Raw genomic sequence first — 23,597 nt, 5'->3', positions numbered from 1 at the left:
AGTGATTTTAGGCGATATTACTTTGGAACAAATAGGACTTGAACCCAAGTCTTTTGGCCTGTTGTAGGGACCTTGTGCCTCAATAGCCCTCAAAAAAGCAAATGTAGGTAAATTAAAATATTTTCAATCTGTTCATAGAAATTATTACACACCTTTGGAGAAGGTGTGACTTAAACTTTGGCCTCCTGACTCAGAGGTAGGGGATACTATAAGAAGTTCATCAGGGCCCTTTATCAAATACCTTCCCACCATTATTAGGTCAGAAGTAGGGACCTATCCTTATTCATTAAAAAAAAACCCAAAGAATTGCAAATGCTGGATATCAAATAAAAGCAGAAATTGCTGGAAAAACTGAATTCTGGCAGCAGCTGCTTTAACTGGAAGGTGTGAAGCCTTGGACAATGAAGAGGGAGGAGGTAAATGCACAGGTGTTACACCTTGTGCAATTCCATGGGAAGTTGCCATGGGGCTGTGGGAAGGTATTTGGAGTGGAGGAGTGGCCTAAAATGTGCCAAATGGAAGCCCCTGTAGAAAGCTGACAAGGGAGGGGGGAGGGGAATGTGGCTGGTCACAGCATCCTGCTAGAGGTGGAAGAAATAGTGGCTAATGATCCTTTGGATATGGATGCTGGCGAGGTCAATGGGACCCTAGCAGTGTTGTGGGAGGGAAGAAGAGGAGTCAGGGCTGAAGTGCAGGAGATGGGTCAGCTATGAGAGGTCTGTCAACTACAGTGCTGGGTAATCCTCGGTTGAGGGAGGTAGTGTGCATTTCAAAGGTCCCCTAGTAGAAGCAGGCCTCCTTAGAACAGATGTGACTGAGAAACTGGGAGAATGGAATCCAGTCTTCACAGGAAGCCTGGTGTGAGGATAAAGTCAAAGTAACAGTGGGAGTTAATGGGTTTATAATGGTCATTGGTGGCCAGCCTATCCTCAGAAATGGAAACGGAAATATTGAAGAAGGGCAGGGAGAAGTCAGGGAGATGGACCAGGTGAAGGTGAGAGCAGGGCGGAAATCGAAAGTGAAATCGATATACTCTTCCAATTCCAGACGAGAAGAGAAAGCAGCATGACGATGTCATTAATGTGCCAGACAAAGAATTGTGGGATGGGGGCCCCAAGTAGGACTGGAACAAGGAATGTTCCACATACCCCACAAAGAGACAGGCATAACTGGGATCTACATGGGTAACCATGGTGGATAGCTTTGACCTATAGAAAGTGAGCATTAAAGGAGAATTATTCAATGTGAGGATGAGCTCAGCCAGGTGGAGGATGGGGATGGTTCAGGCCTATTTTCCAGGAAGAAGCTTGAGGTCCCAAAATCATCCTGATGGGGGAGGATTTGGAAAGAGATTACACGCTGTGGTGAAGAGGTGGTGGCTTGAGCTCATGGACAGGGAAATTCTGAAACTGATGTAAAGCAGGACCCTACAGCCTTCAAGAACTCAATATCAGGCTAAATAATGTTAGGGCCTGAGCTCCTTCTCCCATGTTCTTATCCCAAATCCCACACACCATCACATGGGCAGCTGCCATATACAACCAATTGGCCACTAACAGCCGCATTAGCAGCTATTAATTCTCCCAGGCTGACCTTTACCCATTCCTTTGGCTGCCTGTTTCGCTCTCTGGGCTCTTATCTTCAACACCCTCCCCCCACCTTCAGCACATACTTCTCTTCATAATTAAAATCCGTTCTGAAAAGGGGTCACTGGACCTAAAACTGTACCTCCATATGTGCGGAGTTTTTCCAGCAATTTTTTGTTTCCCTTCTTATCCATAATTGAGATCATGTTAATTTATTTGGTTAGTTTTAAATTTACCATGGAAAAGAGAAAGTTGGTCAGAAAGATTACATGTTCCTAAGGTCTTATCTTGGTTCTTGAGTGCTTCTGAGGTTTTCTGTATTATTTGCAAGAGTACCGTCTATTTATTTGATCATTCACTCAGAATTCCTAAGTGCTTCAGCCAGCTTTTGAGCACTTTGATACCTCATGGTTTAATTAGTAAGGTTGCAGATAATACAAACATTGGAGGAGTTGCAAATACTGAGGAGAATTGTCAGATGATACAGCAGGATATTGATCAGTTGGAGGCATGGCCAGAAAAATGGCACATGGAGTTTAATCCGGACAAATGTGAGGTGATGCATTTTAGAAGGTCAAGTACAGGTGGAAGTTATACAGTGAATGGCAGAACCCTTAGGAGTTTTGATCTACAGAAAGATCTGGGTGTGCAGACTCACAGATCACTGAACATGGAGGCACAGGCAGATAATAAAAAGAAAGGCCTATGGCATGCTTGCCTTCATTGGAAAGTCAAATTCAGAAGTCATGTGACACCAGGTTACAGTCCAACAGGTTTATTTGAAATCACATGCTTTTGCAGTACTGCTCCTTTATCACCTGAAGCAATCATTTGACGAAGGGGCTGCACTCCGAAAGCTTGTGATTTCAAATAAACCTGTTGGACTGCAACTCGGTGTTGTGTGACTTCTTTGTCCACCCCCAGCACCTCCACATCATTCATTGGAAAGGGCATTGAGCATAAAGACAGGCAAGTTATGCTGGAGTTCAGTAGAATTTTAGTTAGGCCAGACTTGGAATATTGCACACAGTTACGGTCACCACATTACTAAAAAAATGTGGATGCTTTGGAGAAGGTACAGGAAAGGTTTACTGGGATGGTGCCTGGTATGGGGAATTTTAGTTATGAAGAAAGGGGAGCACAGTGACTCAGTGATTAGCACTGTTGCCTCACAGTGCCAGGGACCTGGCTTTGATGCCAGCCTCAAGCAACTGTCTATGTGAGTTTGCACATTCTCCTTGTGTCGGCATGGTTTCTGCCAGGTGCTCCAGTTTCCTCCCACAGTCCAAAGATGTGCAGGGCAGGTGGAGTGACCATGCTAAACTGCCCATAGTGTTCAGAGATGTGCAGACTAGTTGGATTAACTATGGGACATGCAGGATTATAGAGTACAGGGGTGGGGTCCAGGTAGGATGCCAGTCAGTGTGGTCAATGGGCCAAATGGCCTGCTTCCACACTATTGGGGGTCTATTCTATGATTAGAAATGTTAGAAAGTCTGTTTTCACTGGAACGCAAGAGGTTAAAAGGCAATCTGATAAAAATTTCTATGATTGTGAATGGAGAGTGTGGAAAGTAAGTTGCTTTTGTCCCCCCCAGGATGGAGGGGATCAATTACTAGGGGATACAGGTTCAGTGGGTGGGGGTAGGGGAGGGGAGGGGAGGCATTTGAAAGAGATATGCAAGGCAAGACTTTTACTTCAAAGGGAGGCGAGTGCCTGGAACACATTGCCAGAGGTGGTGGTGGAAGCAGACATAATAGCACCTGGACAAACACTTGAAACAGGAAGGGAATTGAGGGATACAGATCTTGCAAGTGAGGATAATTTTAGTTTGGAAGGGAAAAATGTTTCTGCACAGGGCCTATTTTGGTGCTGTATTGTTCTTTGTAGCATTTTTCATGACAACTGAGTAGATCTCATTTTTGGAAAGAATTTTCAGCAAAGGTTTTGCTTTTTATTAAATTGAAGTTTTATTCCCTCATTTGATGCAATTAAAGCTGATTTTGGTCTTTATTTATAAAACATAACTGATAGTTGTGGGGTCTGGAAAATTTAATCCACTCCTATACTGCCAAATGCATTATTTTCAAACCATGCAATTCCTTGTCATATGAAATGAAGGACTAGGCACAGAACAGGTTTTATAACGAATTATCAAACTTTATTGCTTCAAACTACAGAGCAAAAAAAAACGTGGCACACTAAAAAAGGACCACACAAACACCCAGATGGCTGTGCAGGTTGCAGCAAGCATAGGCTGAAGGACATATACATGAAGCCTGAAAGTCACTTAAAACAGCACTGTCATTGTGGCAACTGCACATAATGCACAATTTGTCAGTGCAGTAGCACCTTTGCACTGCAAGTTCCCTAATCAGACACAATTTTAATAACAGGGCACAACATGAACTGGATATTACGTTTTTAAGTTTGGGGGAAAAAAAAAAATCATCTCTACATCAATCTTCCATGTAATGCAATTGCACAATTCTTGCTTCTTGGCAAATTAGAAGCAATTATCCCTTCTGAATTATTTTACTTTTTAAAATTCCACTATTTGAGAACTTCATTTCTTTAACAAAATTTGTATTTCAATTTGAGAAACTTCATTCACCAGTCACTGGAGATTTCTTGACTGAATAGTAACATTGACAGAACTTTGATTTTAAGTAGACCACAGACTAAGACGATAAATCAGTGAATGAAGAAAACTGGTCCGAGACGAGACGAGTGAATCAGTTTGTTAGCCAGGGAAGCTGCAGTGCTCTTTCTCAACTCAAAATACACAGAAGGTAGTAGGCGTTAGGTAACCAAACAAAAATCAAACTTCTGAGAATCTTTCTAAAGAGAATTTAGATTTCTATGTATGCTTCAATAATCACTGGAATTAATTTGCTTTATGCAAATTTCTAAGAAGTCACATTTAAAGCACTTTGAATCATACAAAATACCATTAGTTTTTCTGGAATTTTTCAGACATCAAGAACAGTAGTAATTGCAATTGGTTGACAGCTACATTTAAAGTGAGGTCAAGTCCTTGAATATTTGAACAAAACAAATGCAAGTTTAAAAGAAAACACAGTTGCCTCTGAGTTTGTTTCCAAACTTGATAAATTGTGTAATATGTGAATAACTTTCCTGGAGTGTTAGAAGGCTACTGCATGTAATCAGAGCAACTTTATTTGAAAAGGCTTTTTCTCCCCATTTTGAACATGAAATCTATTACATACTTGACATGCATTTAAGAGTAAACATTTTAGTGAATCCTGGAACTGATTTATCATGTAGTCACGTAATGAGAGTTTTAACACCTTTTCAGGCTGATTGGTTTTTCTTCCTATAATACCATTTACACAATGATGCACCAATAAGACAGATTCATGCTTAAAAAGATGAAACAATGCACTATGCCCTATCAAGATACAACCCATAATCACAAATAATTTGTTTCTACGGATTGAGAAAAAAAAAGGCAGTCAAATTGCAATCCTTTACCTCATGATTACCCTCTAGGCAGCAAAATTAATTGATGGGTTTACTTTTTAAAAATGAGATCCACATTGAATATAATGTACTGATAAGTTACAATCAATACACACAAATACCAATGTTAAAAAGGTACAAATCAATTAGGATGAAGCTAAGACAACTATTTTTCATTTCAAATCACACTAGTTGATCACAAATGCAAATTTGCAAAACCACAATCTGACTCTCTCGCAGCAGCACTTGTGCTCATGTGCAAAGGCAAGAAAAGTTGCATTCAACAGAGAAAAATAGTAAACATTTAAAACACAAAAATTCACAAAATGACAGTGCACAGCAGTTTAAATATAAGTTTTTGTTCCAGCAGTTATTGCAATTTTTAAAATAATTGTTTCTCCCTCTATGCCACTGTTGAAGCCTGCAGCAAGCATTAAAAAAATTAGTTTGTCAGTTTGCATAAGACACTATTATTAAGCTTTGGTTCACATTACCAAGAGTGCACTGGAGCTATTCATGGTACTTTGTTTCCTTCAGGTTGTTATCCTGGGTTTAAGTGAGGTAAAATTAAGTTATTGAAAGGAAAATCATTTCCCAACACAAAGTATAAGACAATGAGAACTAATTCAAGCTTTTATATCAAAACTTCCAAATCTGCATGCCTGATAATAAGTTAAACTACAAGTGGAGAAACATTATATTCTTTTTATCAATTCTACTTCTAATGGTAAGACAAAATCAAACCTGTTTGTTTGTATCATGAATGATTTCTATTAACTAAAACAGTGGGGCAGACTACAATTAAACAAGTTATAAATGCCTACAACAGCTTTAACAATACTAAAGCTCCTACCAAAACAAAATACTGATTGAGAGTTGGAACCGTCCAAACTTGAAAGTTCAGGTCTTAAAACATATAATTGCAAAGCAGAATCAGAAGAAAACACACAGATAGCTGCAACTTCAGCTCTGATGCAATGATTCCAAAGCTGAACATCAGTTTGGCACTGTGACACCACTGTCACAGAAATAGACATTCTGTATTTGTGCCAAATGACAGAAGTGGAAAGTCAAACCCAAACACCGTAAGTTCAACAGGATTGTGTAGTCTCAATCATGCATTATATTTACTTATATAGGATCCAGTTCTCCGACCCATTTACATAATGAAATGTATGCAGGTTAACAGACTCGTGCAACAAAATAAAGTCACAACAGTTACTACAAAGAAGCATTAAAAAACATTTTATGTTCATGGATTAGAGACCACAACTTTTTTTTTTGCCAATTTTTGAGCCTTTTACTAGTGATTAATTTTAAATATAAAGGCCATTCAGTCAAAATCCAAGCTCTAAAATGTCCAATATAAGTCCATGGTTCCTGAAACCATCAAATCATACAATCTCCACATAAAATACAAAATACTGTGTTTCTTCAATGATGCTTAAGTGTCACTTCATTAAAATGTTACTTACTGAAAAAATTCCTGATAAATTGCTTAAAATGTGTTTACGAAAAGAATACATTATACTAAAAGAAATAACTTAAAGTTTGTCTAGTGAAAGCCTTTTCCTCTGGCACCAGCTTGCAGGTAAACAATGTAAAGTGTAACTCTTTCCAGAAGATTACCCTCATAGGGCCTAGCTAACCAACAGATCAGTGCAGAATGACAATTTAATGATCATTCTGTAGCTGGAAGATACAGGAAACTCATTGGGCTTTTATATCTCCCTTAAAATTGAACTGATAAATTAAAATGTTCACAGGTCAAAAAAGGTCCTTTTCTGGGTCAACACCACCATTCAATACAATCTCATTCTATTTTTAGCCTCAAGTCCTTTCCTGAAATAGAGGTATGGGTAGTTCAATAATTCATGTTTATAAATGTTGCCCTGCTGTTATGTAAAACATTAATGTACAACTGAAGCAGTACACTGTCAAGCTGGGTTAGGGGAACCTTTAAACATTGTTGTGCATTCTGTAATATATGTTCTCTATAAGAAGGTAACAAAGAAATGGTTGAGGATGAGTTTCTCCAGTGCGTTATTGCTCTCCATTTTGCAGTGCTTTACACGTCAACAGTACAAAGAGGTTCGCTGCCTGGCTGCGCTGATTCCATTATTGTCATCTTCGGTTTCTTCCGTGTTTCCTCCTTCGTGGGGCAGAGAAGAAAACAAATGACATGTCTATACATCCTTGTTATTTAAAAAAAACCCTAATGATTAAATTATTTTTGATCCCATTACACAGGACAATAACAGGCTTTGTTCTGCCTTTTTTTTGACATTCATTATCAAAGCTCATTCAATGGGTAGCCAATTGGGTAAGGTACTAGCTTAGAATAATTGAAGGAATAAAAACGGCAGGAGAGGAAGCATGGAAAATTGGCAAGACAAGATCAGATGTATAAGCATAAATAATATAAAACAAATCCAGAGACATAGCTAATGGAACCAAAGTCTTTCATACCACCTGAAACTATGAGCTCCTGCTCAGCCACGACCTCACTAGCAATGCACCCCATGCCACACAAAAATATTTACCCTATCCCGTGCTAATTTCTTCATTTCATCTCGCAACTTGTTTAAAATATGCAGATTCGGTTTGTTCTTTTTGGCAAACTGCTGCAGTTCAATCACACTTTTATCAGACATTTCCTGTGTTAAAACAGTAGAAGCAAGTGCAAGTTAAGTTAGTCCATAAACCACAAGCAAATGTACCAACATTACCATTTGGCATATGAAGGAAATTGTTTTGCTATCTGCTATAATCATAATTAGGTCTTAATTAGAAAGCATTGGCAATTTCTGGTACATTTCAGAACTTTGCATTAGAAAGGTGAAATACAAAACTTTACTCAATTTGATGTGTCTTAAGGCATGGTTGTCATTGCCTTGAATGTTAAAGGGTTCTCTCTGGGAAACAAATGCAGATATTCCAAAAGGAGAGGGGAGAAAAAAAAAAAAAAAAATCACTGGGGATCCTCACACTATCAAAAAACTCAATGTCACTGAATTTCCATAGCAACTCAATAGGGAAAATTATTCCTTGTCTTTGGTGAATGCAAGTCAAGGTCTAATATTAGTGATTCTACCAATCTGAATTATAAACTTACTTGCATAAAAACTTAAAACAAAAAAAAAAACAAGCGTCATAATGCTTCATTTGACTAAAACACTATGTACTTCATTTAATATGAAGGACAACCTTTTGGTGCTTACTAAAGGTAAATTTGCCAGTGTCTTAGCAGCTCAGTGACCTGATCTCTCATTGTGGGGGCGGGGGGGGGGGGGGAGAAGAAGAAGAGGGGGGAGAAGAAGAAGAAGAGAGAGAAAAAAAGAAAAAAGAAAAGAAAAGAGAAAAAGAAAAAAAGAAAAAAAAAGAAAAAAAAAGAAAAAAAAAGAAAAAAAAAAGAGAAAAAAAAAAGAGAAAGATGACTTGCAGTGGTTTAACCAGAAGAAGGTCATCACACCTCAGTTTTGAGGGGAGAAATTGAGAAGGAGAGTGTTTCATGCCAACCCCAGCCAGCACAGGAATTGAACGCACACAACTGGCATCGCTCTACATTGCAAAACAGCTATCCAGCCAACTGCGTTAACCAACCCCAACACGTTCTCCAGGAAGCAAGGAATTATCACCAGGAAAACAAGCAATGGGATTAATAGTAGCACTTAGACCTGAAATCAGATTGTTGTGCATTCAAACCCCAGAACAGATGTGATCACAATCTGAAGTCACAACTGTACAATAATATATATTGAAACTACCATCTTCAAGATCAGATTAATAAATCAAAACCTTGTCTTCCTTTTTAGGCAGACATAAAAGATGCAACTGTACTTGTCCCAAAAGAAAACAGGGTTCCCTTGACTGTCAAATAAATTGCTTTTCCTCTTTGAAAAATGTTATGCATAAACTGACTGCTGTATTTGCATACAACCAAAACATCTGAACTATACTGTAGAGCAACTATTTGGCAGTGAAGCCTGCTAAGGATATGAAAGCCAATCAAAATGACTAAGTTATTCATTTAACTGAAAAGCACGTGGGTGAACAAATGCTTCTGACATTAAATAAATTTTTTTCTTGGTCTATTGTGCAAGGTTCAGACATATGTTGTAAAGAAACTTGATAATCGTTAGCAAAACATTTAACCGTTCATTTAACAAAAAATATATCAATGAAATGGTGCCACTGGGACACAAAATTTACATCAGAGCTCTTGCTATCGTGAAATACCTTCTTGGTAAAACCATTTCTCACTTGGAACAATTTCAGTGGCAAAATGTGCTGCAAAATTCTGTTAACTACATTTAAACCATTTCCCACCACACTTTATAAAAAAAGTTTGACACCACTTTTAAAACCAACTATGAGATTAACATTCCCTTAAAAAGCTTAAGTTGCTACAAAAAAAAAAGCAACTCTTCAACAAATATGGTGGTCAGGCCTGGATCCCATCCCCACAGAAATACAACATGCATCGCATTACCTCACAATTTACCTGTTTGACCATTTTATTGCTTTCCCTGCCGTACATGCGTAGTAGTGAACCCCAGTTCTTGACGTGAGGGTGTAGTAATTGCAGGATTTTCTGAGATGCCAGTTGTTTGCCAACTCGTTTGTTCTTGCCTGCAAATTGCAGTAGGTTTTAATTACAAGAGTTGGAAAAAATGTAGAAGACCCATGCCTTAGTTCCAGTGATATAGTCAGATTTGACCAGAGAGGTGAACATGAATGTACAAGTGCTACACTAATCCCCCAATAGCACAACTGCAAATCACAGCACTGCTCATGAGACTCACATTTTAGTGTGCTTTGTTCAGACTGTATTTGCCTCTTATGAAAAAGAAAAAGAAAGCCCTCCAACATATGCAATAAAAACAACTAACTATATTTGGCACTGAAATGGATAGAACTTGAATTCAGCCTTCAACTCATCCCGACAATTCATGAAACAAAGAACTAAAATCTATTAATATCATCTGTATAGAGTTTAAATAGATAAAGCTAGAATATTGAGAGCCGACAGTCTTCAGACTGTTGAATTTAATTTCTAGGTTTTTAAACAGTAACGCGCTCTCCCTTTCACCATCAGAAATACAGACAACAAGACCAAGGGCAATAAGGTACTCATCATTTACCCAGAAATGGAATTTTACACCAGGAATCAGAAAATCTTGCAATGGAAAGATAAAAGCTCAATTATTGTGAAAAAGAAAACTATAATTGCAGTTTTCACAACAACTACAATTTATTCAAAGAACATGCCACACCAAGAATATTGTGAACAGCTTCGATCCCATATTTAAGCAAATGCACGGACACTGGAGGCAATCCAGAGGATGTTTATCAGGTTGATTGCTGGGTATGGAGGGATTTTCACACGGACAGGTTAAGTAGGTTGCATTTATTGAGTTTGGAAGATTGAGAGGACAACTTATTGAAACGTACAAGATTCTTAGGGGGCTTGACAGGGTAGATATAGAGAAGTTGGTCCCCCTTGCCGGAGAATCTAGGGCCAGACAGCATAAACTCAGATTAAGGAGTCACTTAGGACAGAGATGAGGAGGAATTTCTTCTCAGAGGTAGTGAATCTCTGGAATTCTTTACCACAAAGAGCTGTACAGGCTGGATTGTTGAGTATATTCAAAAATGATTCTTCAAGTCAAAGATTTCTAAGCAGTAAGAGAATTAATCATATAAAAGAGGAGAGAGTGTGCAGTTGAGGATTATTGGATCAGCAGCGATTTGATTGAATGACAGAGCAGACTGAAATGGACCAAATGACCTACCTTTGCTCCTACGTCTTATGATCTTATTTACTGCTCAAGGAGCTGCAAATCAGGTTTTACTTTCTCCCTTGAAGGTACTGCCTCCTTACTAGGGTACACTGGTATTAGATGCCCATTACTGTCTTGCTCAGGTGGCCATTCTCAACATACAAACATGTGTTGACACCAATGACAGCAACGTTTTTCCCCTCATCTTTTGGAGTGGGCATGAAGGCCTCTTTTCATGACTACAGCATCAAAGTGGTGATACTACATCTAGAGTACTCTGTGCAGTTTTTGCAATGAGTAAAAACAAAAGATTTGAATATCTTAACAGATAAGATTCACCTGAATCATTCCTGTCATGAAGGAATCACCTATCACCATGTTTGGGGAGGTTGGTAGTCAGTGGAATTCACTTGACCAAAAGCAGTGGAAGTTGGGTCACTGAGTTTATTCAAGACTGAGTCAGATGGACTTTTGATAGTCAAAGAAGTCAAGGGTTATGAGAGGCAAGATAGGAAAGTGGAGCTGAGACCACAATCAGGTCACTTAAGTTTTATTAAATTGCAGAGCAGGTTCAAAAGGCCCAAATGACATCCTCCTGCTCCAAAGAGCAGTTACATTCTGTAACAAATTTTCCCTTCCGTAAGCCAGAAGTTCTGAAACTGACACAATTTAATTCAGCAGACAAAGGACTGAAATCTAATCATTGAGTATTTAACTATTCATTGTATAAACAACAAATCAAGAGAAATAAAAACTGACTGCACTTTGATTGCAATGGTCTGTGCAAATTATGTATTTCGCACATTAATGATTCTAAAGAAGTTTGAAACCTTCCACACCTCAAATAAGCACCCTAGTCTGTAATTACCATTCAACAACAAATTTGAGCCCATCAGCATTTTAGAAGACTAGACTCAATAATGAAGTGAATACAAGGAAACGAACATTTCAACAGATAAGGTCAAACAAGGGAATGGTTATAGTTTCATTAAACTTAGTAATTTTTTAATGATTAAACTGTACTAAAGTATGATTTTACTGAAAGGCAAAGCCACAAAAATTTAAAATACAGAATCCTTTAGAAGTTACAAATGAACAACCATATTCGTTCACTTTGTAGCAATAGCATGTTAATCGGGTAGATACTAAAATAAAATGTATTTCAAAATGAATTAAAAGGGAAAAGTAAAATATTCAAGTATTAGGGAGTCTAAGAAAAATGCTGGCAGTGTAACAATGAAACCAGAAGATTAATACCTGAACAATGGCAGAATGTGCGATTTACAAATTAGGCACTAGCTTCCACAATCAGTTTAGAAAATGAAATACTTAACTATACTACACAACACAACAATAGCTTATCATCTCGGAGGCCTTTTTAAAATTTTGAGTTGCTGCAGCTTCATAGCAGCAACTAATCGTAGGTATCAGGTACTCTACTCAAAGTTCTACAGTTAGGTAATATTCAGAATTTTGTACACAACAGTATTGACTAAAATAAAAAAAAAACTTCCATAACTGCTATCATCCTGAAGAAAAGCACCCAATTAATACCAAATTTCATTCAGTCAGCATGTTAGCCTGCAAGGTCATATTTCAAAAACTAGACATGCTGTCGTTTGGTCAGATATTTTGAGATGAAATCAATCACAAGTAGTGAACATATTAATGCTTGAGCACCCATATAATTATCAGAACAATGCATTAGTATTTTCAACTATACCTACATTGTGGAAGTATCACACCTCCTTCCCCAACCACGTTTCTTAACAGGCAGCTGGGCATGGCAAAAAGTGTATACTGCCTTTCTAATGAGCAGTGACTTAGCCACCCGAAGTATACCTGCATTCAATACAGCTTTCTGAAATCAAATTGAAATCATATTTAAAACTAACAGGAGTGATTTTACATCCATTAACTCTGGAGAAAACCTTACAAAATTTTGGACATTACAAAACTGAACCAATGTTAATTTCAATACTTACACCAGCCTCTCACTGTGTGCTTGCCACAGGTCATCACATATTCACTTTTCTGGTTTTTACCAGGAATTACTTCAAACTTGATGCTTGTGTCGCCCATTCCATGGTTTCTGAAAATTAAAATTAATTCACTCCCTTTTACATAACTTAGCATAAAAAGACTTTAATAAACACAGCAATGAAGCAAATAAAGTCAGATACTCTGGTAATATGACAAGAACATGGATGAACAATATCCTCTCAGATGCTTCTCTGATTTATTAAGCCTGTGCTTCAACTCATTGATACTGAAGAATAATAATAATTTAAAAAAAAAAAAAAAAAGTTTACTCTAGAAACAGCGTACTTAACAGTGGATGCACAACTCTACCACACCTATAAATGCTTTAAACTTTGAATCACAGTGAGAAAAAAGGGATAGGTGTCTAATTCCAACCCTCCCAGAAATGGGGGCAGCAACAGATGAGACCAGGCATGTGACATGGTGTCACTTGGCCTCTGGGTCCCCCAGAGTAGGTAGCACAACAGATGCCTGGAAGCAACCTTAGAATAAAGACTGTAGGCACACAGACACACTCAACTCCTTCCCCACCTGACTACAGATGTGGTCACAGACCTCTTTGCCAAGGAATTACCCCTTCACAATGCAGCAGCTGTGGCCATTTCTTTAGATTTGTTTTGTTTTAAGTTGCTAAGGCACGTCAAGGTGAAGGCATCCTCCTTTCTTTTATAGGCAAAGGCATGCTGCAGCTTCTTCTGCACTGGAGGGCTTCCTAGTGACTCTTCACTTTGGACAGACTACTTGCCGTCCTCAATTAGATATCGAAGGCACCCTCCAAACACTAAATGATCACTTAAGACAAAAGGTGTGTTGGGTGGCTATTCTTGAAACAGTATGGATTTCTGCATGTGACTCAATGAGGGTGTCCTGATCCAAAACGTAAAATTCGGTTTCGGGTGTACTGACGTTCTGCATTGGAGATGTTGAACAGTGATTTGCAGAGAACTGTTATTCTTGGAATAGGTGAACAGTTCGAGTTTTTCTGTTCTTGGGGTGTGGGCAATACTGGCACGGCATTACTTATTTTCATAGACACAGGCGTTTACAGAAGGTACAATGTGTCTGTGTTGATAATAAGCCCACTTTTTAGTTCTTGGCCCATAAGCAACACAAGTGAATATCAAATTATTGCTTAAATGTTATGAAAGTTTTGTCCCAACTATCTTTCAAGTGGAGAGTTCTGGTGTCTCCATTATGGATTATTAACCTTTTAATTTCACAATTCGCCACGGGGAGAAGTTACCATCTCACATTCTTCCTGCAATGTGAAATAAAACTGGAAGAGGGAGGAAAAAATGCATACTGAGCCCATTATTGTGGTACTGCACAAGATCCCATCAAAGTAGGTACATCGAGCACTAACCTTCATTATTTGAATGGACTCTATACATTAATTGCATATTAGAGGTATCAACACAGCAGCTTTTAAAAATAATGGTAATCTCCATTATGACCAGAGTTTCCAAAACCTGTGACAATAATTACTTCTCTTTACACACGCAACATCAAGATGCTGCAAACCTGAACCAGAACTAAAAGCTTTCTTCTATCCTTCAAGACTCAAAATCTTTCAAAATAAATACTCATGAAATATCTATAGCAGTGGTTTTCAGACTCCAGGCAGTGTCAGCAAGTGTTAAGTCTTGTTTTGGGCATAAGTACTGCTAGCAAGCAACAGTGGGCTGAGTGCCTCCCTTCTTTATGGTATTATTCTCCAATTCCACAATCTTACAAAAGGAAAAACAATTCTTCAACTACAAAGAAGAATATAAATTATTTCTTTTAACAACCAAATCCAGAAGAGAGGAAAGCTTTGAACAAAGTCTGGAGCACAAGACAAAAATAAAAGCAATTTTTTTCCTGATCTTTCTAATATTCTGAGGCTGGTCATGGCACTTCAGATCAGGTGAATGCCAAGACCACAGAGAATGCAAATGTGTAAAGGAATATCATTCTCTCAACTTTTCTGTGAGGTTGATGCAACTGCCCAAAGATTGGCCTGCATTTATATTGTACTTTTCACAACCTCAGAACACCTCAAAATGCTTTACCACCAGCAAAATACTTTTGAAGCACTGATTTCCTTCATTTGTCACTGTTACAATGTGCACACAGCAAGTTGAGATATCGATTGGGATCTTTTATGTCTACTTGAGGGGGCGGATAGATCTGGGTTTAACATCTAATTTGAAACGAAGCACTTCTGGTAGAAGCACCATCTGACTGTTTCACTGGAATATCAGTCTGGATACTTATGCTCCAGTCTCTGGAGCGTGACTTGAACCCACAACCTAACTCAAACAGGTTATCAAATCTAAGTATCAAAATAAGAATGAAGTGTAAGGTGCTAGATTCACAAATCATCTTGTCACAAATTACAAATAGAATCAAATTACACAGAAGATTGTTCAATGTACTGATCATAAATTTAAACCCACAAACGGTATTGTTGCATGCAACACTGCTGTACTGGGTCCAAAAACATTTATTAAAAAAAAAAAAAAAAAAAAAAAATTCTTGGATAAACTCAGATCAAGCAGAATGTGAACAGAAAAAAGTTAACTTTTCAAACCTATGCCCCTGCATCAGAACTGGGAATGCAAGAGTTGTGTGTCAGGGGCTAAGTAGAACAAATGAGAAGGTCAGTGATAGGATGGAGGCCAGGAGAGGTTAAATAAAGGATTTTGTGATGCAACAGCCAAAAGGCATGGTCATGGATATAAATGAACAAGGTCATTTCCACATGAAGCACATGTTACTGCATAAAAAACACCTGAATTCAATATGAAGGGATTAAACAAAACCTAGAAAAGAGTGACCCAGCAAAACAGAAAATAGGGGTAAAACACACACAGAATGAGTGAAAGTAGAGGTTACAATTTAAAGTTGTCAAACACTATCATTGAATGAAGGCTCAAGCTCCTCTGAACACTATTGCACACCATGGTCAATAAGGTCAGCACAGGAGCAAGGTGAAAATTAAACTGACAGCAAACCAGTTGGGGTTGCGCTTGCACTGAATGCGCTCCAGCGAGTTTGCATTTAGTCTCCCAAATGTACAAAATATCATATTGGGAGCAGCAAATACAGGATACTAAATTTGAAATAAATACAAGTACATTGCTGTTGCACTTCGAAGGAGTGTCTGAGATTTGGATGGCGATTAGGATGGAGGTATAAGTATCAATGCTGCATCGCCTACATTTGCAAGGAAACGTTCTGTAGAGAAGACAGGGAGTGTTAGGGTGACTCACAAATGGGATAAGAATAACACAGAAGGAATTCTGAAAAGGGAAAGGCAGGGGGAAGTGGTTTTCAGTGAATGCATCACGTGCCCAGAGTTGGAAGAACTGGCAAAGGACAATTTCTGGAATATGGAGGTTGGTGAAGTGGAAAGTAAAGGGAACCTGGGTCTGGGAGTGGGGTGGTAAATATGGAGAACAGAGGCACAGAAGACTGGGCATGCTGGAGGCTTTCAAATGTAACTGATACTTCTATACCTCACTAATAGTCTATAAAGATTAAACTCCAACAAGATTTCTCAAACAGAAATGCACGGATGGAAGTTAAGCGATCTTCCAAGAAAGCAAACACAACAGCAAGATTGTACTTGCAAAGCAAAGACAAATGCAGGAAATTACATGAAGCACTTCAACATTTTGGCTTACCTCTTAAGGCACTCATGGAGAATTTGATACGGTGACAAGAGTCCAGCCTTATTGGTCAGTTCATATACCCGTGAGTCCTCAATACTGATGTGGTTGAAGTACTAAAATGAAAGAAATGAACACCAATAGTGTACAAAGCAGAGCCTTGTGTTTCTTATACAAACTGAATGTCAGCCAATACTGTCAAATGCATTGACACTGTGTTCAGTTGTAATTTGGCATGTTTATATGGACACTAGATGGCAATGCTATACTATAAATCGAGTGTAAAAAAACCAACCAAAAAAGGCAACTATGCAAGATTGCAGAGATGAAGTACAAAGTGGAAATGATACGAAGGCTGAGGATTATATAGGGCTAGTTGTGCTGTTTGGAGAAGGAGCTACTTCCCACAGGCTAAAATAAGTCAGGTTTTCCCTGGTCTTGCAACTTCACATTTCCAATAAATTCAGGGAAAGTGCAGCACAGGACACAGTCTTAGAATTCCAACTCATCAGGTGAACCAAGGCATCTCATATGCAAGGAATAAAAGCCCCAACTCGCTCAGTTTGCATGCTACTGAGTACCTCAGTTCAGAGGCTCTTAGTGCTAATAGCTGGTGCACTATGCTCGATGATTACAGCAGTCATCAAAATACTGAGGCTGAGGCTAAGGTGGTAATATAGAAGGACAAAGTGGAAAATAAAATTAGGCAGCTTTTTGCTCTCAATTGCTTTCTGGTGACCTTGTGTAAGAGGACAGACACAGACGTCATCATCTACCACACATGTACAAACAGATTGCTAACAATTGCTGTCGAGTTCAATCATTACTTAGACAAGGCATTCAGGGGTATTCAATACTGCAGATTTGAACAGCCAACTGCTTGACACCAAATCTTCAGGAAAGTGACAAAGGGAGAAAAATGCAAATCATAACTGGCCATATTAAAATGTCAATTATTGGCATAGTTTCGTACTAGCACTATTAGGCAAAACAGTTCCTTAAAATGCTAATTATTCAAAGGTTAAACTTGTAAGGTGACTTACATAATACAGCACCATTCTCTTTTATTAGTGCACAGGATGAGGGCAGCACTGGCAAGGCCAGCATTCATTGCCCATCCCTAATTGCCCAATTTCAAGTTAGAGACAACTCCACATTGACCCCATATTTAGCACATATAGGCCAGACCAGATAAGATTAGTAGATTTCCTTCCCTGAAAGGACATTACTGAATAAGAAAGGTGTTTATGACAATGATCAGTGGTTACAACCTTATCAGTGAATCAGAATTTCACCATCTGTCATAGTAGCATTCAAATACATGCCCCTAAATCATTAATCTGGGGCTCTGGATTACTTGTTCAGTGACTTTACCACTACGTCATTGGACATATTCAGGGAGGCATATTCTTCCTAAGAGCACCTGCCTTGTACCAAACACGAACTTGACATGTAGCAGATGAAATTAGTGTAACTTTTCTCTAGTACAAAAAACTAAGTCAAGTAACATAGTTGTTCATTAGCTCGTTGAGCCGGTTGTTCTGCAGTGTGCAGACGTTTCCTTACCATTCTAGACATCATCAGTGGGACCCCTAATCGAAGGGTGAGTGTTCTACTCTGTTCTGTATTTATATGATCCTCTGGTGTGATGGGTCTTCAGTTCTGGTTCTGGTTCTTTAGCAGCGGTATGTTTACAGGGTCTATTTCTATGTTTTTGCTAACGGAGTCCTGTATTGAGAAGCAGGCTTCCAGAAATTCCCTTGCATGTCTGTTCTTCACTTGTTCCAAATCGAACTGATGACCCTCATTGTCTATGTGTATTGAGACAAACGAATATTGGTTGTGTCTTTTTACTGCCAGCTGGTGTTTGTGTGCAGCGAGTGCAATAAACATTACATTGGACAAACAGGGAGGAAACTGACGACCAGGATACATGAACACCAGCTGGCAGCAAAAAGACACGACCAATACACACACACACACACACACACGGCCATTAGTTCGACTGGGACAAGCGAACAACAAACATGCAAGGGAATTTCTGGAAACGTGGTTCTCAACACACGACTCCATTAACAAACACAGAAATAGACCCTGTATACATACTGCTGCTAAAAAAAAAAAAAAAAAAACAGAACCAGAAGTGACAAGACCCATCGTACCAGAGGACCATACAAATTCAGAACGGAGCAGAATACCAACGCTTTGATTAGAGGTCGCACTGACGATATTGCCTAGAAGGGTAACGAAACATCAGGACATCGTGGAACAATCGGTTCGGTGAGCTAACGAACAACTACATCCACAACCCAAGCTACAAATTTTCACTAAGACCTTAAGTAATGCATAAAGCACTATACAAAAAAAAAAACTTACATTTTGGCAAATTTAGGCAGTTTCGTGGACACGTGTTGCTGCCAGTTCAAGTAAAATGAGAGCCATCAGCTAGCAGCACTAATGTGTATCACAGAATGGAGGGACACATTTGAGCCATCGTTCAACCAGGTTTTGCACTTCAGCTACATCCATGACTCAAGTCAAAAATTAGAGATAAATTACCAGATCTAGATAATGAGATGAATTCCCAAACTAGTTCTTAATTTCTGAACCAACCTCTATTTATATAGGGTGCATAAACAATAAAAGGCTTGGGTTCAAGTCCCACCTGTTCCAGAGGTGCATAATAACAACATCTCTGAACAGGTTCATAAGAAAATATATAATGCATTCTAAATCACTAAATGGATGCTGAGCAGTAACGGAACAGTTAGAAGAAATTTTCAAAAGGAAGCAAGGATGAGAGAAATAAGGCAGAGCAAGCTGCAGAGAACGAGGACAAGAAAGCTACACCAACAGCATGAGGGTGATATTTAGGGTTTGATAAGTTGTTCATGATAGGGATACGCCAAAAATCAATAAAATCTAAAATAAAAACATAGCATTAGGATCATGAAGCCATTGAATGCAGCTGGAATTTAATCCATTCGTTTTCGAAAAAACACAATGAACTTTCTCAAATACATGGTACTTGGAAGGTAGCAAATGTCAACACCAAAACCAAGAAGGTGAGGATGCTTTTAGCAATGATAATTCAGGATAAAATCCATTGTTTGGGCATATGGAGATTTCTGAATGAAAATCAAATCTGAATTTGAGGTTGAATCATGTTTACCTAACTTTGATGATATTTTCTGATGAAAGCAAATATTATTGCTGTAACGTACATGATCTCCAAAAAGGTATCTGATGGAGGTGCAGCAAAACACATTGGTAAGCAAAGATAAGAGCCTATGGAACAAAAGGGGCAGGTGAAACAAGTGGTTCATAAAACATATACATCCAAGGCTTTATTAGCAGGGGAAGCGAATGAATAAAACACTGGTTCAGTTCCAACTGGAGTACCATAGAACCTCTAGTGTGGAAACAGACCATTCGGCCCAACAGGTCCACAGCGACCAAGCCTCTGAAGAGCATCCCAATCAGATCCATCCCCCTACCCTATCCCTGCATTTCCCATAGCTAACTCACCTAGCCTGCACATCCATGAACACTATGGGCAATTTAGCTTGGCCAATCTCCCTAAGCTGCACATGTTTGGACTGTGGGAGGAAACCGGAACACCCGGAGGAAACCCATGCAGACACAGGGAGAATGTGCAAACTCCACACAGACAGTCGCCCAAGGGTGGAATCGAACCTGGGCCCCTGGTGCTGTGAGGCAGCAGTGCTAACCACTGAGCCACCATTTGGCATTCTATTCTGGCACCAGGCTTTAGGAAAGTTCTGAGCAGGAGTTTCTGGGGCTGATTTGGGAAGTGCGGCAGAAAATCATCCCAAAAGAAGAAGAAACATAACAAGGGGTGGACAAAGACAACCTTGACAAGGGAAGTCAGGGACTCACAAAAGCAAAAGCAAAATTCCATTACAAGGTAAAAATTGCTAATTAAAATGAGCTGACCATTTCCAAGCCTTTAAATGAAGCAACATTCATTCACCTTGTGGGACACTTTCAGGCAGATGGAAATTGTCAAATACAAAAGAAAGCTTCCAAACACCTCCCTAAACCTACGAAAGAAATACCAAACAAACACTCTACTAATGAGCTAAGAAAATTTCAGGAGGAATTAGGAGGATATTTCAACCAGCTGTGCAGGTGAACTTCACACCAACCAGCAAAAGGTACCAATTACCCAAAGGAATATCTAACGAACTTAATATTAATAGAATATGCGTGAAGGTCAACAGATGCAATTAGCATCTTTCTATGTCCTGCTCAGCTGTGTTTTGATACTTTTTTTCTTTACTATTTGAAGTATGGAACTAGTGATTGGCATGAGTACTCCCTATGATGCATTTTTCAAAAATAGAAACTATCATCAGGTAAGTTGCTATGAACTACAAACTGCTGGTTAGCTACCTCAGGAATGACAATATACCTACATCATCTAACAACTAAATGTAGAAGCCTTTTCTCTGCCTTTCAGAAGTTTAAAAAAAAAAGCCACAATGCAGGACAACTTACACTTTACTCCAGAACCTGGAAATATGCATGGTGAATACTTCATTAAAAGGGGGAGGTGATGGTCTAGTGGTATTAATCCAGGGACACTTGTAATGTTCTGGGGGTTCAAATCTTGTTCTGGCAGATGGTGGAATTTGAATTCAATGAAGATCTGGAATTAAAAGTTTAATGATGGCCATGAAACCATGAATGATCATTAGTAAATAATACATCTGGTTCACCAATGTCTCTTAGGGAAAGAAATCTGCCCTAGTCTGGTCTGGCCTACATGTGACTCCAGACCTAGAACAATGTGGCTGACTCTTCACTGCCCTCTGGGCAATTAGAGATGGGCAATAAATGCTGGCCTGGCCAGTGACAGCTACATTTCAACAATGTATTTTAAGAAAGCATAATATAACACAAGAGTTTTACTTTCATTCCTGGAACTATTCCCTATGTTTATCATATACACAACCTTAGACAATAAACTCTCCTCCTTTAACTCACCACAGGGAGGATAAAAAGTAAATAGGTATGCATTCTTTCAAAGCAAGGTATTTTTGAGCCTTGAGGCAAGTAATTAAGCAGAGAAGAAGGCACTCAGTAGGTAGAGGAAATATCTCCACCATACTGCACAAACTCAACGTATTGTAATCATGCATCTTTTTTGGTGGCTTTTTCCTGTCTGGTTGATGCTCTGCAACTTCAAAAAGGTGGAAAAAGAAATCTTTTAATTAAGAACTTCCATCTCACTCAGGAAGTTTCACATCAACCCACATGTGTTCTGAAAATTCTGCTCACATTTTTGACAGTGATAAGTTGTACCACAGGAGCTGAGAAGAATTGGTAACATTCTAATTCAAGTAATTCTTTAAAATTCTAAAAAATTTCCTCTATCCTCCAATGTTAATGAACCCTTTACAACATATGCTGTATTGAAATTTTGCAGATTTGTTTACAGAAACAGGAAAACATTATTGTAAACATAATTAAATTATGAACATATTTTTAAACAGAATTATATTTTAAGTCACCACTTTGAAAATAAAATAAAACAAGCAGAAAATAAAGCACAATACTGGAATAGCTAAAGAAGGAGTGCAAGTAAACAAAATAAGTGAATGCCTTGCATGCAATTCAACACATCAGTTAAAATGAACACGGGAAAATGAAATGATGTGCACAGTTCTTCACATGAAATAACTGTACAGGAAGCAGACGCTGAGATTTGACTATGGTGATTGTGGGTCCAACAATGGATCAGACAGCTGGACAACCCTATTTCAGTTATTGTGGGGATCCCTGACTGTTTGTCTATTGGACATAAACCAATGAACTCCTCTAGGGGCTTTGTTCCCTTTAAAAAGGGTCTTTCCAGTCTTGGCAGCACACTGAAAGCTATGATCACTACAGAGACTGCACCCAGCAGAAGCAGCAGCATGGACGCAGTTGACGAAACAAAGTAAATGGGGTTGGGGCTGCTGGCTCAAAAAAGAGTGGTGAGGGATAGGAATCTTTGTTGTCATGAGGCTGGCCAAGGGGGACAATGCCTGTGGCCACTTAAGTGACAAGTGGCCTCTGAGCTGGAAGGCTATTCCTACACCTTGCCGGCTATGGATAAATGCCCCACACTCCCTATATTTCTTGATTTGCACTCCTGGTTCACCACCTGTCCTGCTCCCTCAAATCCTACAGAATCCCAAGTAAGGGAATGCAAAATTTAGAGAAACACAGGAAAAACAAACAGGAGTTAAAACGACAAAATTACCTCAAGTTCATCACTGTCTTTGGGTTTCTCATCCGAGGTCTGTTTGATAAAGTCGGGTATGAGGATTTCCAGTGTAGCACGGGCTGGCAACATCAAGAAATCATACCAATTTTAGCACAATGGTTATTATTATTTAAGTTACTAAAAATAATTGATGAGATAAAATCTGGTAAATCACTTCTTATAAAGTTATTAAATGAATGTGGAATTAAGCAAGCACATAACGGGATGTATCAAAAGTCTTGCATATTGAGGACATTTTCTATAAATACCAATGTTACTTCCCTGTTCCTTTCATTGAGTCATATAGCACAGAAGAGAACTTTCGGCCCATCAAATCAGCGCCAATCTACACTAATGCCACTTCCCAGTACTTGGCCCATAGCCTTGAACGTTATGACATTTCACGTGTTCACCCATTTAACTTTGCAAAGGTAATGACGTTTCCTTCCTTACGACCCTCTCTAGCATTGCATTTGATTCCCAGCACCCTATGGATAAAAAAAAAACTGTTCCTCAAATCCCGTCTAAATGTCCTGCCCTTCTCCTTAAAATTATGTCCCCTCATTACTAACTTAAGGGAACAGCTGCTTCGTACGCACCCTGTCATGCCCCTCGATATTATGCACCTCAATCAGATTCCACACCTCAGCCTTTTTTGCTCTTAAGAAAAACAACTTGAGTTTATCCAAGATAACAAGGTGTAGAGCTGGACAAACACAGCAGGCCAAGCAGCATCAGAGGAGTGGGAAAGCTGACGTTTCGGGCCTAGACCCTT

At 38.9% G+C, this 23,597-nt stretch overlaps 1 protein-coding gene across 3 annotated transcripts; it reads right to left on the bottom strand.

Moving 5' to 3' along the window:
• Window positions 1-3,725: 3,725 nt before the first annotated feature.
• Window positions 3,726-22,927, bottom strand: LOC125485919 (microprocessor complex subunit DGCR8-like). Of its 3 annotated transcripts, none has more exons than XM_048611160.1 (6): window positions 22,820-22,927; window positions 16,564-16,664; window positions 12,838-12,944; window positions 9,562-9,701; window positions 7,613-7,726; window positions 3,726-7,221 (listed from the first exon to the last, which is right to left on the bottom strand). In XM_048611160.1, the coding sequence occupies exons 1-6, from the start codon at window positions 22,910-22,912 to the stop codon at window positions 7,138-7,140; spliced, it is 639 nt and encodes a 212-aa protein (XP_048467117.1). In that variant the 5' UTR covers window positions 22,913-22,927; the 3' UTR covers window positions 3,726-7,137. The 3 variants fall into 3 exon arrangements, with proteins under 3 accessions (XP_048467117.1, XP_048467118.1, XP_048467119.1); XM_048611161.1 differs by having other exon boundaries at window positions 9,574-9,701; XM_048611162.1 differs by lacking the exon at window positions 7,613-7,726 and having other exon boundaries at window positions 9,574-9,701.
• Between the last annotated feature and the right edge of the window lie 670 nt (window positions 22,928-23,597).

The sequence above is a fragment of the Rhincodon typus genome, chromosome 24, assembly GCF_021869965.1.
Source record: "Rhincodon typus isolate 14 chromosome 24, sRhiTyp1.1, whole genome shotgun sequence".
In the NCBI taxonomy this organism is placed as follows: domain Eukaryota; kingdom Metazoa; phylum Chordata; class Chondrichthyes; order Orectolobiformes; family Rhincodontidae; genus Rhincodon; species Rhincodon typus.
Note: the sequence above shows the minus strand (reverse complement) of the source record. Positions and strands in the feature narration are given on the sequence as shown.

Coding starts and splice junctions, on each gene's coding strand:
- LOC125485919 (XM_048611160.1), bottom strand. CDS start 22,912: ATGTTGCCAGCCCGTGCTACACTGGAAATCCTCATACCCGACTTTATC. Junction 12,945..16,563: donor CTCCATGAGTGCCTTAAGAG/GTAAGCCAAAAT, acceptor TTTAATTTTCAG/AAACCATGGAATGGGCGACA. Junction 7,727..9,561: donor TCAAACAGGTAAATTGTGAG/GTAATGCGATGC, acceptor GTTTTAACACAG/GAAATGTCTGATAAAAGTGT.